Source organism: Drosophila innubila (genome assembly GCF_004354385.1).
Source record: "Drosophila innubila isolate TH190305 chromosome 2L unlocalized genomic scaffold, UK_Dinn_1.0 4_B_2L, whole genome shotgun sequence".
Taxonomy (NCBI): Eukaryota; Metazoa; Arthropoda; class Insecta; order Diptera; family Drosophilidae; genus Drosophila; species Drosophila innubila.
Genome location: NW_022995372.1, coordinates 24,942,531 through 24,960,016, shown reverse-complemented (window position 1 = coordinate 24,960,016; position 17,486 = coordinate 24,942,531). Strand labels below are relative to the sequence as shown.

General features: G+C 36.7%; 2 protein-coding genes across 3 annotated transcripts in view; one reads left to right on the top strand and one right to left on the bottom strand.

The window, feature by feature from the left end:
- Positions 1–17,486, top strand: part of LOC117781260 — a 111,987-nt gene that overhangs the window by 9,306 nt on the left and 85,195 nt on the right. Inside the window, 3 exon segments of the mRNA XM_034618013.1 lie at positions 2,943–3,050; positions 4,250–4,341; positions 6,005–6,240. Coding sequence (XP_034473904.1) covers positions 2,943–3,050; positions 4,250–4,341; positions 6,005–6,240 — 436 coding nt within the window.
- The window catches only part of LOC117782125, a 43,078-nt gene continuing 33,929 nt past the window's right edge, over positions 8,338–17,486 (bottom strand). For both annotated transcript variants that reach the window (XM_034619095.1, XM_034619096.1), the window contains exons 12-13: positions 17,057–17,198; positions 8,338–9,033 (exon numbers count right to left, since the gene is read on the bottom strand). In XM_034619095.1, coding sequence (XP_034474986.1) covers positions 8,410–9,033; positions 17,057–17,198 — 766 coding nt within the window. In that variant the 3' untranslated portion in view covers positions 8,338–8,409. The remainder of the gene's footprint in view (positions 9,034–17,056; positions 17,199–17,486) is intronic.

The window sequence follows — 17,486 nt, the reverse complement described above, 5'->3', positions numbered from 1 at the left end:
TGAAATTTAAATGCATTTTAAAGCATGCTGCATACTGCAGAAAGCTGTTGGGCTCGATTTTATAATCAAAACAATTCCTTCTCTCTGCTGTTATTTCACGTGCCACACATGTCGTATGCGCAATGTGTTTAATTTTTGTTTACAATCGAAGGCCCCGGTCAGGCTTTCAACAAATAAAACAATTACAACAAGAAAAGAATGCAAATTTCATATGCAAAATTCTTGCCAGATAAAAAATTTCGGAATGGTTCAACAAAAACGTGAATGAATAGAAACGAAAAAATAATACAAATATTCAGAAATACTGCAGCACACGGACAAACAGCTGCAGGTGATTTTCAGCGAATCGTAAAAAATGCAAAAACCATCGAAAGAGATAGAGACCTTGCATTTTTTATAGCCTTTATTTGTCACACACTATCTTGTGCCGAACTCTAGAGGAAAATGTTATTTAGTGCCAATAGACTTACAATTTTATTTTAAGAGACTTTACACTGCGCCTTTAGGCACCAAAAGAAAGTAGTTTATTTTATTGTATTTAGAAACTTCCTGAAAGGAGTGTAGTGTATAGAAAAGTCGTTCTCAGTTGCTGGCAATTGAGTGGTTATTTTAGAATAACTCTTTTCTTTTGTTTCGACTATTTCGGTCAGTTGGTTTTGTTGGTCAACCAGCCGCCCCACCATGTGGCATTTGTTTGGGCCAAACGTTTCCGTCACAGGCGGCAGGACATGCAAGGACGTTGTGCAGGACGATGAAGTCTTGTTATCGCAATCGCACCGCAGATGCTCGAGCACCGAACACACTGAGAGGCAATTAATTTCCGCTGGACAAAGGCGCAATTACTTATATACTTGAGATACACAGCAACAGCAACAGCAGCAACAAAAACATCAGTGGCAGTTGTAGGTCAATGTGTGGCACTAACAATGGGCGTGGCACAAATACATACATAATCCTACATATGATAAATAGCTTAAAGCAACAAAAGCCACTGCTTAAGGCAGTTCCAGTGCAATGAAATGCGGTTTTAATTTATGGCTAAAAGAATAAGAAAAAAATTAGAGCACCTCTCAATACCTTAATATGATTACCTACCGAGTATTGGCCAGGCTTACTCTCGGAAATTTATTGATTGTCCTGCACGCATCAAGACAACCTATTAAAGTCCAACTAGAAAATAAAAGTAAAAGTTTTTGTCCGAGTGTCTCCGAAATCTGTTTTTGTCGCACCCTTGGGCACGTTTTGATTTTGTCCTTATGTTTCGTTAAAGTTTTAGGAGAAAGGAAGAAAGTGAAAGCGAAAAAGTTTCTTTTATTGCTTGTGGCCAACACGGCGTATACTTAATATGCATTCAATATTGACATATGCGACTATCAGCTAATGTATATTGCCCATAGCGTTAATAGCAGATCAATTAGTTAATGTTTTCGATCTCGTTGATATCTCCAATCTTTTCTCAACTCAACCGACAAACTGAATATTTAGTGTCAATTTGTTGATAAGAATTGTTACAACTTTTGCTACAGTTTTACCCAGGTTTATATTTATGTAAATAGCGTGCGATTGTCAAAGTCTGATTAAATTTGTGAACAATTTCAGCAAAGCTTTAATATAACTCTGTTCCGCACTTTGAAAATGTTTCTAAAAATTAATTTCTGTTGACATGTGTCAACGACGCATGGCACAAAACACAACAGCAATTGTGATTGTTTGGCGCTGAAAGAGCAGAACAACAGGCAAATGACTGTGTAAAACAAATGGAAAAGGATGCGCATTTATATAGCACACGAATTTTGGACGAACCATTTATACCCTGTTCACATGAAATGATTACGATGAGGGTTTTTTTGAGTCAAGAATTAAGAATTAAAATCATATCCATGTATAAATATACTATAGAGTAGAGATAGTATCGAATAGTATCGAGTTTCATCCCTGTCGATATTTTTACAGCTGTAGTAATTGCAATTGCAGAGTAGCTCACAGTTGAACCCTTTCAGCTACAGTGTTTAGACTTGATTGTGTTTTTATTTCGTTGTTGTCAAATTAAGCTAAACTCGAAGTCCCAATTAGATTGTCAACAGAAATATTTTGTTAGCGTGAATTAATTTCTGTGATTTAAAACGCTGAAAAGCAATTTGTCGATGTGCAACAAATTTAAATTGACATCATACGGAAATGTAATTAAAATGTTTAGACAGCAAAGGAAAATATAATTTACCGTATTACTAAACGAAATATTTTAATTTATATACACTTTAATTGCTTTAATTGGGTAAAGTGAAGCTTGAAGTACATTTGTTTCATTCTTTGGTAGGTATTAATAAAACTTGATGGGAAAAACTTTTGACTAGTCAAAGAGTACCTGGCTTTTTACACTGTCGTCTACATTAATGAGCAGACGTGTGAAGGCTCAAGGACTTCTCGGCCCGTACTGCTTGTTTGCTCCTAATTGAACTTAATAAGTGCGCAAAGCCTCCTCAAGGCTTCTTTGCCTTTCCTCCCATAATATTTTTCATTCTGTGTGTGTCCTTGAAGCCAAGTTATTTAAATTATTGCCTGGGGCTAAGTGTTTGACCTTAGCATTAAGGTCTAATGATGTTTCGCTGAAATTAAAAATGCGCGTGGTTAAGCACGTACAAGATATACTGTACTACTCTAAGAAAGAATATATTTATATATGTGTGTCTGTTGAACTGACAAGTCCTCGTTTCGTGCCAAGCCGCAAACTGAAAGATAAGTTAATGCCAATCCTCTGCTGACAACTGCAGCAGGACCTTGGCTCCTTCAGTCAGCTGACAGCTTATCTCTGCCAAAAGAGAACGAGATTGAGAGAATTAAGTGCTGTTTATTATAAATAAATAAGAAAGTAGATAATGCTGGATATTCTTACAAAATACTAATGAATCACATACGTATCTCGCATTCACATCTCATTGCAGTTCTTATGGCTGCGCCTGTTTTCCCGGTTTCAGTGGCAACGATTGTGGGCATGGTCCACTCTGCACGGATGCGCATACCAACATTTGCCAAAATGGCGGCACATGCAAGTAAGTACAGTCAACGCAAAACATACACAATCTTAAATGTCTGCTCTTGGCTCATTATAAGAAACTTAATGAGTTTCCATATGATCTGATTGTAGAAGAACAATAAACAATAGACAGTAAGCTGTCAGAGTTTGGAATCAAATACTTTTATTATAATATTAAAGTTATTTTAGAAATTAATGTTAAGCAACTGAATAAACATGGAATTCCCTAACACATGTAGAGTTTGACAGGTTGCATTTTATATATGTTCTTAACCCTCTACCGCGTATAGTGCCATATTTGGCTTTTCATTTTTTACAAAATTCATTTAATTTAAAATGGTACTCAAGCGAAGTTGTTTATTATGGGCCATTATATTTTCACTATTTTCTATTGGAAAAATATGTAAAAATAATTCTAATGTTGCTTTATTTCGTGTTATTATGAACTTTGTTTAAGCGTCTCTCGTGAACGAAAGTGAATTTTGATGAAATTGATGAGCAATGAATTTTCAAATAAAGTTTTCACAACAAGAAACAATTTAGTTTGTTGCTCAATTATTTCTCAATATACCGCAAGCACACCTATATATGCTAAAAAAAATATTTTTCCTTAATGGTTCTATAAGCATGCAGTAGAGGTTTAAAATTGTGGCAACACTAATTAGAGAAGATTGTAATATATTAGAGAAAATTACACATCTCAAATATTTCTAAAGTATGTATATATATGTATAAAGAAAAGTTTAAACTGTTTCGCTTGTTCTAGGATAATATTTACCTTTATAATAATGGTTATAAGATTAAAGTCATTTAATAATATTGAAACAGTTGGCTTAAACAAAAAAATTTTGTGTAGTCAGACATAGCAGTAAATACAATGGAGAAACACAAAAAACAGCAATCCATTTGTACTTAAAAACCATTCGTAGAATTTAAAATAAATAATTATTTAGATTATTGTTTGAAATTATATAATTAAATAATCACGTTTTATAAATGAAACAAGATTGCAGCTAAGAACTTTTTGCAGTTAAAAAGAGATTATGATAATATTTAAAAATGCAGTTAAGTCCATACAAATTTCTTAAACCAAATGCAGAATAGAGATTTTATTCGATAAATGTGTACTGTTGATAGGTGCTTATAATTCGTATATGTTGGTGAGGTTTAATTTACATATAACTGAATTAATCGTAATTTAATTTTAATTTGCAGGCACATCGGAGATGCAGCTATAACGTGCCACTGTCCAACGGGCTACAAGGGCACCAAATGTGAAATACCAGAAATCAATGAGGCGACTCAGGGTAAGTTAACCCTATAGAAATCGAGTAAATTGGATCAGACATAACAAGCAGTAATAAATGGAGCATGTGAGGCACAAAAAAAGCCGGCAAATGGAAATGAGTACGAAAGAGATAGTGTTATATAGTAAGACACACACAGAGTGAGAAAAGAAAAGAAAATATCCGGGGAAAAGGCACAAATTGTGAAAAATAAATACGAAGCTCTGCAAGCAAATTTAATTAAGAAAATAATTAAGCACTGAAAATGCACTCGATGCCCCATGAGAGGCATACAAAAAGACTGTGCGATTGGGGTGGGAACGAGGGGCGGGACAGAGGCAGAGGCAGGAGTATTTCCATGGTATTGTTAAAAGTAGACTTTGTAGCGTCGTTTAATCGGCAAGTGGAAAGGTTGTCAGTGGGCGTAATGACACGTCCTCTGTTGACTTTTTTGTTGCGGCAGATGCTGCAACAAGTGATATAACTTAAGCAAATATTGCAGCAACACTGAACATTATTTTCTGATTTCTTTAATCTGAGCTAGTAAAGAAATTACCTTAAAGTGGTTGTCATAAATGTAAACCAATGTAAACCAATTAAAAACCAATCAAAATGGGTTTTGTCTAAAATTTGTTGCATACTTTTGAGCTGAGGGACATATTAGGTTGAATACCATTGTGTTACATTACTGGAACTTCCCTGATAGAACACACCTGTTTGTTAGTCTTTTGCAAACACTCAAAAGTATGTTATAGATTTAGTCATTTGTTTTTTCTGAGATACTGAGCAAAAGTATGCTATTATTTCTTGCATTATATACCATCGAATTTTTAAATTGAGAACCATTAAAGAATACGATCATAAATTGTCGAGTGTACTGCTCAACAGCGCTTTTTTTATTTATTTCAATTTTTTAATAAATGTTGTGCTGACATTTTGATAGCAAAGTAATAATAAAAACTATTTGACTCATTTTTTGTTTGCTGCTGTCAAAGGGACAATAATCCATTCAAGAGCCAGGAGTGTCTGTCCAGGTGCACGCTTTTCTTAGAATGACAATGTCATCGACATTTGACATTCGTTTTTCTCTGTTTTCCAAAAGGTCAGGTGGGAAATGCATAACAAATGTGGGTCACTAGCGTTGTGCTACCAGACGAGGGTTATTCCTGCGTATGCTCGGCACTTTCCCTAAACATTTCTCACATTTTTCGTGCGCTATAATGGGCTTTATTGCATTTTTGGAGTCCTCGGCGTGGTGCGAAAAAAGTCCTTAGCTATTTGTGTGGACTCGGCTATGACAGTGCAGTTCAGAGTTTTCCCTCTATTCCCTCTCCCTTCACCCCAACAGCATTATTAAATTCTTCCATTTTGCTGACCCCCTGAGGTCGTATGCAAAATATTTTGCTTATGCTCGTATTCTTTAAAACTTAAGCGTCCATCTTTTTATTCTTAGGGAAATAGAATCCGAATCGAACTTTTTTCTTTAAATACCAGTTCAACTTGCAAAAAAATTGTAAAAGTTTAATATATTTATATGTTATTATAATTTTTTTATTTCAACTTGATCTTGAAACATTTGAAAAATCTGAATAAAATCACATTCTTAAGATACATTCTTATACAAGTTATGAGTTTTTAAATAAATAATTTTATGGCTTATCTCTTTTTATTTCGCATTTTTCAGGTTGCATAGGAAATGCCAGCGCCAGTAATTGCCATCGTGCATGTGAATTTGACAACAACAGCGTCGGCAGCTCCATTTCCAGCTCCGGCTCCGGCTACTTCAATCTAAAAAGCAATCGTAATGCGGCACGTAGTGGCAAGACGCGCTACGAGGTGACCATGCGACTGGGCGCCAATCTGACTGGATACTATCGCAATTCGGAGCGCGAACAATTGGCTGGCGTCATGGAGCGACAGGTGAGTTGCTTATAAAAGCATTCTATTCGGACATGTATAACGGCAAGCACTCTAAGAATAAAATTAGAGTGTACTTAGAAAGTCCGCTGCAACAATGTGTACAATATCTGTTGGGAACCACGTGGCACATGCATCTTTATATGTGCACAGTACATACATGCACCTGAGGTGAATTGTCTTCTCTATCGCGTTCACCAGGCACGTTTGATCCCTGATAATTTTTCTGATACCTAAGAAAATTTGAAATATTTTTTTGAAAGAATTTAAAAATATTTGAATGCAGAATATATTTAAAGGCCAAATCAAGATTAAAATGACATTCCACTTGAAAATCGGTTCAGTTTTCATCAAGTTATGACAGTTTGAAGTTGGTCAGACTTCGGAGATGGTTACTTTACAAGTCAAAACTTTTGTTCAATTTCACATGATATTTTACAAAAAAATGTAAGGTCTCAGAATCAAGTTTAAAGTGTTGTTTTATACTAATTTCGATATAAGGAGTTGATTAAAAGTGAAAACTTGAGATTTAAATTTTGAATTTTTGAAATTTCAAAGGGGGGACCCTTTGCATCGAAATCAACATCTAGTAGAATCTAAAGAAAAATATTTTTTTATTTAATATGATAAAATATAAATGCAGAATGAATTAAAATGCCAAAAATTGATTAAAATGACATTTCGCTTAAAAATCGCTTCAGTATTGATCAAGTTATGACAGTTTGAAGTTGATCAGATTTCGGAGCTGGTTACTTTACAAGTCAAAACATTTGTTCAATTTCACATGATATTTTACAAAAAAATGAGAGGTCTCAGAATCAAGTTTAAAGTGTTGTTTTATACTAATTTCGTTATAAGGAGTTGATTAAAAGTGAAAACTTGGGATTTAAAATTTCGTATTTTCAAAATTTCAAAGGGGGGACCCTTACCATTGAAATTGAATCTTGGTGGAAAATAATTAAATTTTCTAAGTGAACAAAAATTGAATACAGAATGAATTTAGAATACAGAATGAATCATGATCAAAATGTCATTCCGTTTAAAAATCTGACTTTTGTAGAACATACTGCATTGTATGAATCGTCTGCCTTTACAATTTAAGCTTAACTTATTTTCGACAATTTTGCTATTTATTAAGCAACCAACAATTATCTTTAATGTTCTTCAATTTTTTTTGCATTCACCTTAATCAGCGGTCACTTATAACTTAATGGCAGCCACTTATTATTTTAACATTTTTTTCAGTTTTCTTTACACAGTATTAGAATTTACAGGCCTGATCATTTTATCATTGTTATTGCCCCGACAACCACAACAGGCAGACAACTTGAAGCAGCTTCATTAGTATCTGCAGGCACTGTAGTCCTCTCATCTGGCTCAAGAGTGGTCGCTTTTTTCGATGATGACAGCGCTACACAAGCTAACAACACAAGAATCATCATCAGTCAACGTTGAGTGGCTGGAGTCCCTCTCCCCTCTTCTTCTATTGCCACACAAAATTATTAACTGCTACACTAACAACCAGTTGACATTTTGGGGCGTCTCCGACACGTGCCACTTGAGCGGTCAACTTGAACTTCACTTCTTTTGACAACAAAATTAAATGAAATTGAATAAAATACTCGTAAGTGTTTCTTTGTCGCCACTTGATTTGTGCACCTAAGAGACAGTCTGACTTCTAATGCATTTACTTGAAATCCATAATACTCTGAAACCTATTTTGTGCTGCTTTTAACTTACAAAAGTTGTTTTTACTTGTCTTAATTGGGTGTGAAATCAAATAAAAACATTCTGAATGCTTTATTCTCATTCACACGTAGGTCCTATGAATTAACTTGATATACATCATTTAATTCAATAATTCAGGTATACGAGTATAAAAAATCCTTTTTCTTAAGATGAAGTAGACTAGAAAATGGTCTTGCTCTTAATAAAACAAAACCCACATATCTAAAGCGGATTCCCGTATGTTACACATACGCACTGTGTTAAACGAACTGCAGCAAAACATTTGTAGTCGAGAATAATATACAGAAAAACCAAAATAAATCAGAAGATAATGCGTAACAATATAAATCCAAATCTGATTCAGACATATTGCAAACTGTTGAACTTTTTATTAACATTTCTCATAAGCAAATACGTATACGCAATATATTGTTTTGTGCTCAATTAGCCCACATAGTTCTGTGTCAGATTGAGCTGATCCTCCTGCACGGTACCTGTGCTAGCCAGCGGCACTGTGGCAGCCTGACCGATATTGTGCAGCATATTCCTCACCGCACCCGGGGTACGTTCCAGGGAGGCCGTCCATGGATTGTGTGCCAATTGCTGGGCATTGTTGGGTGTCGGGCTGCCAGCGATGCTCTCCATAATTGTCGGCATATTCGGTGAGTGTTGAGTTGCTGACAGTGCTGCCTGCATCTCACTGCGCTCTTGCAACTGGGTAAAGTTACCGCCCGCATAATCACGCCCATCGCCACGATTAAAGCTGTGCACGGAGCGTGACAATGGACGCCAGCGATTGAGTTTCTTTGACGGTTTGCGTTGCACGGGCGGCGTGCGGCTTCCGGCCTCTAAATTAGCGGCTGCTTTGCTGCTACCGCCGCCGGCACTTGCCGCATGTTGTTCCAACAGGCTGCTCACGATTTTATCCAATGCCTTTAAATCCACATTCAGTTGGGAGTTCGGTATGGAGTTCATGCGACTGCCCGCCAAACTGCTCGAATTTGTGTGCAATGGATCATCCCCATGACGCTTGTTGAGCCCGGCAATCTTGGCAAGACGTTCTGTTAGCTGAAAGAAAGATGTGTGTAAAAGTAACTTTATAAAAATAAGTACTATTTTAATATATCAAATTAGTAATAAATGGTTTGGAAAGTGTACGCAAAGAGTCAAGACCAGTCTTCTGATGCATGCTCGTTTCCATCTCATTTTTTCGATCTTAAGCAAACAGAATTCCAAAACAAAGGGGTTTCCCCGTTGCCCATTGGCAACTTTTGTCGTTGTTTTTTTATCACACTGTATCATATTGGCCCTAATAATACTCTTTTTAAAATACTTTGTATACTTATACAATATTACAACAAATTAAAACGAGTTTCTTGATTTTCTATGGGACTAAGATAGTTAAATTTAAGTGTGCATTAAACAAAAAAACATACAATTTTAAAATACATATTTTAATTCCGGCAGTAACTTGCAAAAAAAATTACTTATTGAAAACATTTTTATTTGTCAATATCGACTATAATAATAAATATATAGAACTACCAGAGTTAAAACTGACTACTTTTGCTAGTTACATACTGGGTACAAAAAGTAATGTGATACAAATAAATAGTAGGAAATTTGATTAAATTTCAAGAGCTACAAGAGTTAGAGAATTGCAGCTTGGCGACGAATATTTTACTCTGGGCTTTTGCCTGCTGCATGCCACAGTTGCAATTAAGCAGTAAACAAACAGAAAAATGGTCTCAGCCATTGGGAGAAATCTACAAAAGTTACAAAGGGCACAAAAGAGCAACATTCAAGCGTTGCAATGACTGTGGCAAGTGGAAAGTGCCAAGCACCACAAGGATTAACAGTGTTGAACGCGAAAGCAATATATTTTTCGGCAGCTACCAGGGTTGCCATCGCGTTGCTCAGTGTGCGACTTTAATTGATGTTTCATTTCCGTTGCAAAGTGCTTCCGCTTTCCTGTGCTCAACATCCGCATCAACGTTTGTTTTAAGCGGCAACTCGACAGCCCGCCATGCGAGTAACGGGGCAACTCTACAGTCCTGTAACCTGGCAACCTATACTCCAGTAATTGAGTATCAATGCGGTTTCAAAGTGCAAAATACTGAGCCCCCCTTTGCAGCCCACTCAATGGTCGGTCAGCCATTTCCGTTTGTAATCTTTTGCCGTGATTTCGCATTTCTATCTGTTTTTCTGTTTCTCTGTTGTTGTTGTTGTTGTTGCTGTTGCTGTTGCTGTTGCTATTGCTGTCCCAGTCTTTTTCAATTGCCTCGTGCTCCGTCAAACGGGGTTAATTGAGTTTTAGTGGCCGCGACTCACTTTAAATAGATTACAAGCCATCCTCAAGTCTTCTATTTCTTCCCCTCCCTTTTCCGGCACTCCTTGCTCTCTAACCACTTGACAAGTTTGTTTTACACTCTGCTTCGGATCACGCCCTAAATATTTGGCGCATGTCCTCTCACAAACCCACTGTCTGTTTGTCTGTCTGTCTGTCTGTCTGGCTATATGTCTGTGTATCTGTCACACAGTCAAGTGCCTACTTGCCTCGATGTCGGCTTTCATCTGTCTTCTTTTTACCAAAATGAATTAATGTAAAAGTTGATTTGTGGCCATTGACGACTGGCTGCCTATTTGCCGGTTTGGTTTCTCCCCAGTAAGTTTTAATTGAGGATTTTTTCGTTCTTCCTATCGCTGAACCGGAAATTAACAGTTCCTTTTTCCCCTTTGCATTCCATTAGCTCAGAACTCTCTCTTCTGATAATTATCTAAATGGGCTTCTAGTTTATAAACTATGTATTTATGCTTCACATTTTACTTTTCAAATCTTGGAAATGTTCAAAAGAATTAAGAACTTCTTTTTCGATTATTATTATATATAACTTTTATCAAATTTGGAGAACTGTTGCTTAAATCTGAGAAATGCTCCCACAATAATTGTAGTAACGACTATTTTTTTTTATAAATGATCAAATTAACACGTATATAGGCAACAAAATATTGATTAGCATTATAAAGTTCCAAATCTGCAAACCGGTTCTGAACCGAACCTCGTAGAACCGGGTTGCTTCGGGTTTTTAAGCAGCTTAACCGGATCATGAACCGAACTCTTGAAATTATTTACTTCGCGAACCCGAGCCTAAGCCGAGCCGCTTTTAAAAATAAAAGGTATGGTTCAAAAAAAAATTAATCACATATATTTTATGGTTTTCTAAATGTTCAAAATGTGGAGAAAAATGTATAACAATACAAATATTTTTTTTAATGAAATTGTACCAAGGTTCGAACCCAAAACTTGGGTTCAGGAGGTATATAAACCAATTCGCGAACCGAACCGATGTCTTGCTCTATGGTTCGAGCCGCCGAACCGAACCTTTAATAAAATTTTGAAAGCTTGCAGCCTTGTCAAGTTCTTTATAAAGTCTTCCTCGGTTAACTTCTCTATCAGTTTGATTTACCATAAACCATTGATTGATCCTATATCTCTTGTTCTGTCTTCCTTCAATTGTCGCTCAAAATTCCAGCTGCAAATTGAGAATTCAATCTTCCCATCGAAAATGGGTTGCACTTTTTGTGGCAATGCTTTTGCATTTTTCTTATACTCACTGTAGTCCTGCATTTGCTTGATTTCTTCTTTTTTTTTTGTTTAGTTGGAAGCGATGGCTTCATCAGATTCTACCATAAATCTTGCGCAATTCTCAACTATATAGCAGCACGAGTGCTCGAGTTTTTTGCCACTCGCGACAAGGACGAGAAAATGGTTCTGACCTTTTGCTCCTTACTGTGTTGTACTTCGCATTGATTTATGACCACCCGACTTGCTTTATTATCTTTGTGTGTGTGTCCTTGTTGTGCCTGGCTTTTGTCGTTTGTCAGCAGTGGCAGCTTTTGCCTGTCGCTGTGCATCGCGAGAAGTTCTTACTTTCTACTCCTGCCGCGCTTATCAACAACAAATGATTGAGGTCACTTTTTAATGGGCTCCCTCTCTCCATGTCTCTTTCTCCATTTTCTCTCTATCTCTTTCAAAAATACGCGTAATTGCGGGTAATTTTGCTTAAATGCTACCAGTCCCTTTCGAGGGGTCGTGTTCACAGCGTGACGGGAGACTTGACAAATGCGATTAGCGAACACTTATTGTTATTCTAATTGTTTTTTGTTGTCTCCATCTTAACCATTTTATCTGCCTCCCCTTTCCTACCCTCTTTTCAACCACAAAGGTAATTTCTTAAACTAATATTTGCTGTATTTATTGGCAAAATCGTAGGTATATTGAACAATTGCAGATCTCTTTTAAGAGATCCTTCTACTGCTCTAAGGAAACAACTCTATCGTCCAATCGATTTGCAGCAAAATTAATAGTACAAAATAAATAAACAACCACATTAATATTGTATAAACGATTGACATCTGTTTGTCACACTCATGTACTTATTTGATTTAAAAGTGGAAAATTTTGATTGAGTTTGTTAGTTTATTGATAATATTCTTTGAAATAGTTCCAACTGATTAAATAACAAATGGACGACTGATGGAGGAGAACAAGTTACAGTTCAGTTTTGATAATAATATTGATTATTTTAAAATTGTTTTGCCAGCTAAGTAAACTTTGCCAAATATTCAATAAATCGAATCATATCATTTTGCCAAATCGTATTTAAGGCCAAAACTTTGATAGTAGTTCATCAGTTGTTCTTTGATTTCCTGAAGATGAATGTGAAAACAATATTCATGTGCTTTGCCGTTCTGGCCATAATGCTGCCACATTTGCCGATGAGCAAGGCTGTAAGGTGCGATGAGAATGGGGAACCCGACGGTTGCACAGACTGTGATGACCCCGACAACGCAGAGCATGAAGACTGTGTGGAGCAGACACCAAATCCAGATGATGACGATGCCACCACTCCAGAAGAAAGCACCCCGGCAACAGATGCTGAAGAAACCACTGCAGCCAATGCGGATGAAGCAACCACTGCGAAATCTTCATGCGGAGGAAAAAGAAGGAGGATCCGAATTGTGCGTCGCTTTAGGATTGTTAGACGCGGAGGTGGCAGACGAGGAAACAGACAGAATGCCAATAGAGGAAATGCTGGAAGAATCGTTGCAAGAAGAAATGGCCCCATCCTAAGAAAAACACTCAACAGAAATAACAATCGACTGGGTTAGATGTAACTCCATTTTTTATGGAAATAAAAAGATTTGCAAAAGAAGAATTAATAAATTTGAAATGAAAAAATAATTAAATTGTTTAATTCATTGCGGGAGAAAATATACAGATGTAGACGTTGATCAAAAGAATAGAATAAGGAGTTTGAATTGACTTTAAATAAAATATATTCAAATAATATTGTTATTGCTAGAGGCAAGAATTTATGAGGACTAGCATCTGAATAAATATTTACAGCATTTAAATAATTTTATAACAGTACGAGCGCATAACAGAATAATTAAAGCAAGTACTAAATGCATATGTTTGAATTTGCATAATAATATTATTAAATACATAAGATGAATGGAAAAGACAACTGTGTCAATTTGCCAAATCTTCGCTATAAAAAGACCGTACATTTGGTCAAATTTTATCAGTCAATTGAATTGGTTGAAATGAGAAGTGAAACTATTGTATTGGGCTGTGTCCTTTTGGCCATTTGCGTGGCCTTCTTGCCACTCAGTGTTGGTCAGGTTGATTGCACTGATCCCGCCAACGCAGCAGATCCCGCGTGCGTCACTACGGTAGCTGCAGAGACAACGGTCGCTGCCGACGCTGAAACCACCACAGTCGCTGCAGCTGCAGCTGCGGACACCACAACGGTGGCGGCAACCACTGCCAGTTCCACTAAGAAGAAGAAGACGACGACGAAGAAGAGAATTATCCACTGGCGGAGGCGGATCAGGGGTGGAAGACGCTGTCGCTGTGGACAAGGCAAAAGACGCGGAGGACGCCGAGGAGGCAATGGACGTAGAGGGAATCGCAATAGCCGTGTAGGCCTTGACGAAGAGTCCTTCAGAGCCTGGAGAAGAAACAGGAGAAACAACCGCAACCTTAGCTAAAAAAAAAGTGCCAACAATCTGGACAGCCAGATTAAGGATACACAAAAGCACAACAAAAATATATTATAACGAACATTGAATGAAAAAAAACAAAACTATAACGGTGTTTTTTTAAGTTTGATTAGAAAGCAAATTGTGGCAACGTTGTTCCTTGAACAAGTTGATTTTTGGGTGACTTTTCAAAATTAAAATTATAATTTATGAAATCACAAGATGCAAATATTGCGTTGTGCGATTTTTACCCAAAAGAAAGAAGCGAAACTGCTTTTCTTTAATAATCACATTTGGGCGATATGTCAAATAAAGTAACCTTAAGTGATTAATAATCACATTGCTTTGTTGGAATTAAAAAATATTTAAAACAAATTGCCTCTATATGACAGATTGTGTAACATTTAGGGTTTAAGAAGACATTAAAAGCCCGACCCTAAATTTAATTATAAACAGTTAAAAATAATTTATAATTAATAATTAAGTTTTACAAAAAAAAAGTGGGCAATAGGCAGAAGTAGGCGTGGCAGAAAAATAACTTAACCAACTTCGGTCATGATTTATTAGACTAACTAAAGAGCACATTCCATCAGTTTGGATTCGATATATCAGATAACAAAAAAGTTTTTCATGATAAAACTTGACTTTCAACAGATCCTTCCTATGGCAGCTATATGATGCTGATCGATCTGAACCAACTTTGGTATGGATATACAAGATCAAGTTTTATGCATATTCTGTCAGTTTGGTTAAGATATATTGTCTTAAATACAAGTTTATCATACTAAAACTTGACTTTTGCCCCGATCGGTCCTTTGGCAGCTATATGATATAGTCGACCGATTTGAACCAACTTCAGTCAGGATTTAAAGGCCTAACTTAAATGAATATTTTATCAGTTTGGTTAAGATATCTTAAAAAACAAAAAAGTTGTTCATACTAAAACTGGATATTCGACCGATCGGACCTATGCATAGGACCATTGCTATTGCAGCTATATGATATAGCTGTCCGATTCAAAAATAAAAACAAACTTTACCTGTGAATGTTATCCAGGAATCAACATTTTAAATTTGTTGTTTCTTTCTATTATACTCATAACACTATATAAGACTATGAGGTTCATTCGAATAAATCGACATTAATAATTCAATTTAGATAAACAATTTAGGTAAGACACAAATGTGTTTCACATGTTTCCATATTTCCATATTTGATTTGGTAGTGGAAAGTTTTGCTTGGAAATATTAAACAGAAGCCATAGCATTATTTGATTGATGATTATTTTTTGAGATAGCTCCAACTGATTAAACAATAATGTAAATGGCACAAATGGGCCAAAAATGCTGGTTACTTTTTCTTTTGGTATTGCCAAATAATAGTTTAATATTGATAATCATATTGATTATTTTAAAATTGTTTTGCCAGCTAAGTAAACTTCGCCAAATATTCAATATATCGAATCAAATCATTTTGCCAAATCGTATTTAAGGCCAAAACTTTGATAGTAGTTTATCAGTTGTTCTTTGATTTCCTCAAGATGAATGTGAAAACAATATTCCTGTGCTTTGCCGTTCTGGCCATAATGCTGCCACATTTGCCGATGAGCAAGGCTGTAAGGTGCGATGAGAATGGGGAACCCGACGGTTGCACAGACTGTGATGACCCCGACAACGCAGAGCATGAAGACTGTGTGGAGCAGACACCAAATCCAGATGATGACACTGCCACCACTCCAGAAGAAACCACCCCGGCAACAGATGCAGAAGAAACCACAGCAGCCGATGCGGATGAGGCAACCACTGCGAAATCTTCATGCGGAGGAAAAAGAAGGAGGATCCGAATTGTGCGTCGCTTTAGGATTGTTAGACGCGGAGGTGGCAGACGAGGAAACAGACAGAATGCCAATAGAGGAAATGCTGGAAGAATCGTTGCAAGAAGAAACAGACCCATCAGACCCTTTGGACCCATCATCGGAAGAAGACTTAACCGTATTAATAATCAGCGGCAGGGTTAATCCAATCTTGACTCCTATGGCAAGCATATGGCAATGAGTTACAAATAAATAATCATGAATGAAAATTATTAAGCCCGAATAATTCATTGAACCATAAGGTAGATCAACTTAAAATGTAGAAAAAACTTAAAAGTCAGAGTAAGGGAGAAAGAAAAATAATCTGATTTGCTCTCAATAGAAAGATTGGCTTGCATAATAATATATATTGTTGCGAATTTGTCAACTGGTTAAAGAATCAAGGTGATTAAATATTTAATTTAATATGTATACGCGAATGGTTGCTGCGTATTTTTGCAAAAACATAAACATACTATTTAGTATATACTATAGACAGCTGTGTCAATTTGCGAAATATAAGGCAAATCATAGTGCAAGCAGTTTACTATAAAAAGGCCAGAACACCAAATGCTATTTATCAGTTAACTAAATTAGTTGAAATGAGAAGTGAAACTATTGTATTGGGCTGTGTCCTTTTGGCCATATGCGTGGCCTTCTTGCCACTCAGTGTTGGTCAGGTTGATTGCACTGATCCCGCCAACGCAGCAGATCCCGAGTGCGAAACGACGGTAGCTGCAGAGACAACGGTCGCTGCCGACGCTGAAACCACCACGGCCGCGGTGGATGAGGACACCACAACGGTGGCGACAACCACTACCAGTTCCACTAAGAAGAAGAAGACGACGAAAAAAATCGTTAGACGCTGGCAGAGGCGGATCATGGGTGGAGGCCGTAGACAAGGCGGAAAGAGAGGAAGTGGCGGAAGGCGCAGAAGGCGTACACGCCCTACGACTGTAAGAAGCTTGACAAACGGCGGAAACAGAAGGAGATGGAGAAACCGATTCGGCTAAACAATAATCCAACTTGTTGAACCAAACAAAAAGAATAGACAGAAAAACAATGAAAAATAGCTTATCAGAATATTTAGTGAATACATGTGAAACGACTTTATAACAAATGTGTGACCTTTAAATAATTTCAATCCGTAATATCACTCGATTTTTAGCAAATTTCAATTTATACACTTACCTCACCAGCTGCGTTGCTTGAGTAGCTCATTCGCTTGACCTTTTTGAAGGTAACGTCGCTTTCGGCTTGTGCCAAAGCCCTCTCCAAGGCTGTATCCATTTTGGCATTACGTGTCTCGTCGAGGCCCTGATAGTTTCCTCCACTTATTGTGGAAAAATAAATAAGAAATATGATTGATCGTTAAGCAGTTGTTGATAAAAAAAGCTGCAAAAAGTGCACCAAATCAACCAAAGTTCTTTCTCTGAGTTCTTAATCAGCAGAAAAAAGACTTTTAAAATTCCTTTCGTCGAAAGTCTTTGCATGCCTCAAAATTTTATATAAAATGGTTTGGCATTCGGCACCGACGTATAAAAATATGCTAATCAATTCAGCGATTATTGTAGTGAGTTTATTAATTAATTCTGTTCATTATTATTCGCCAAGTATTTAT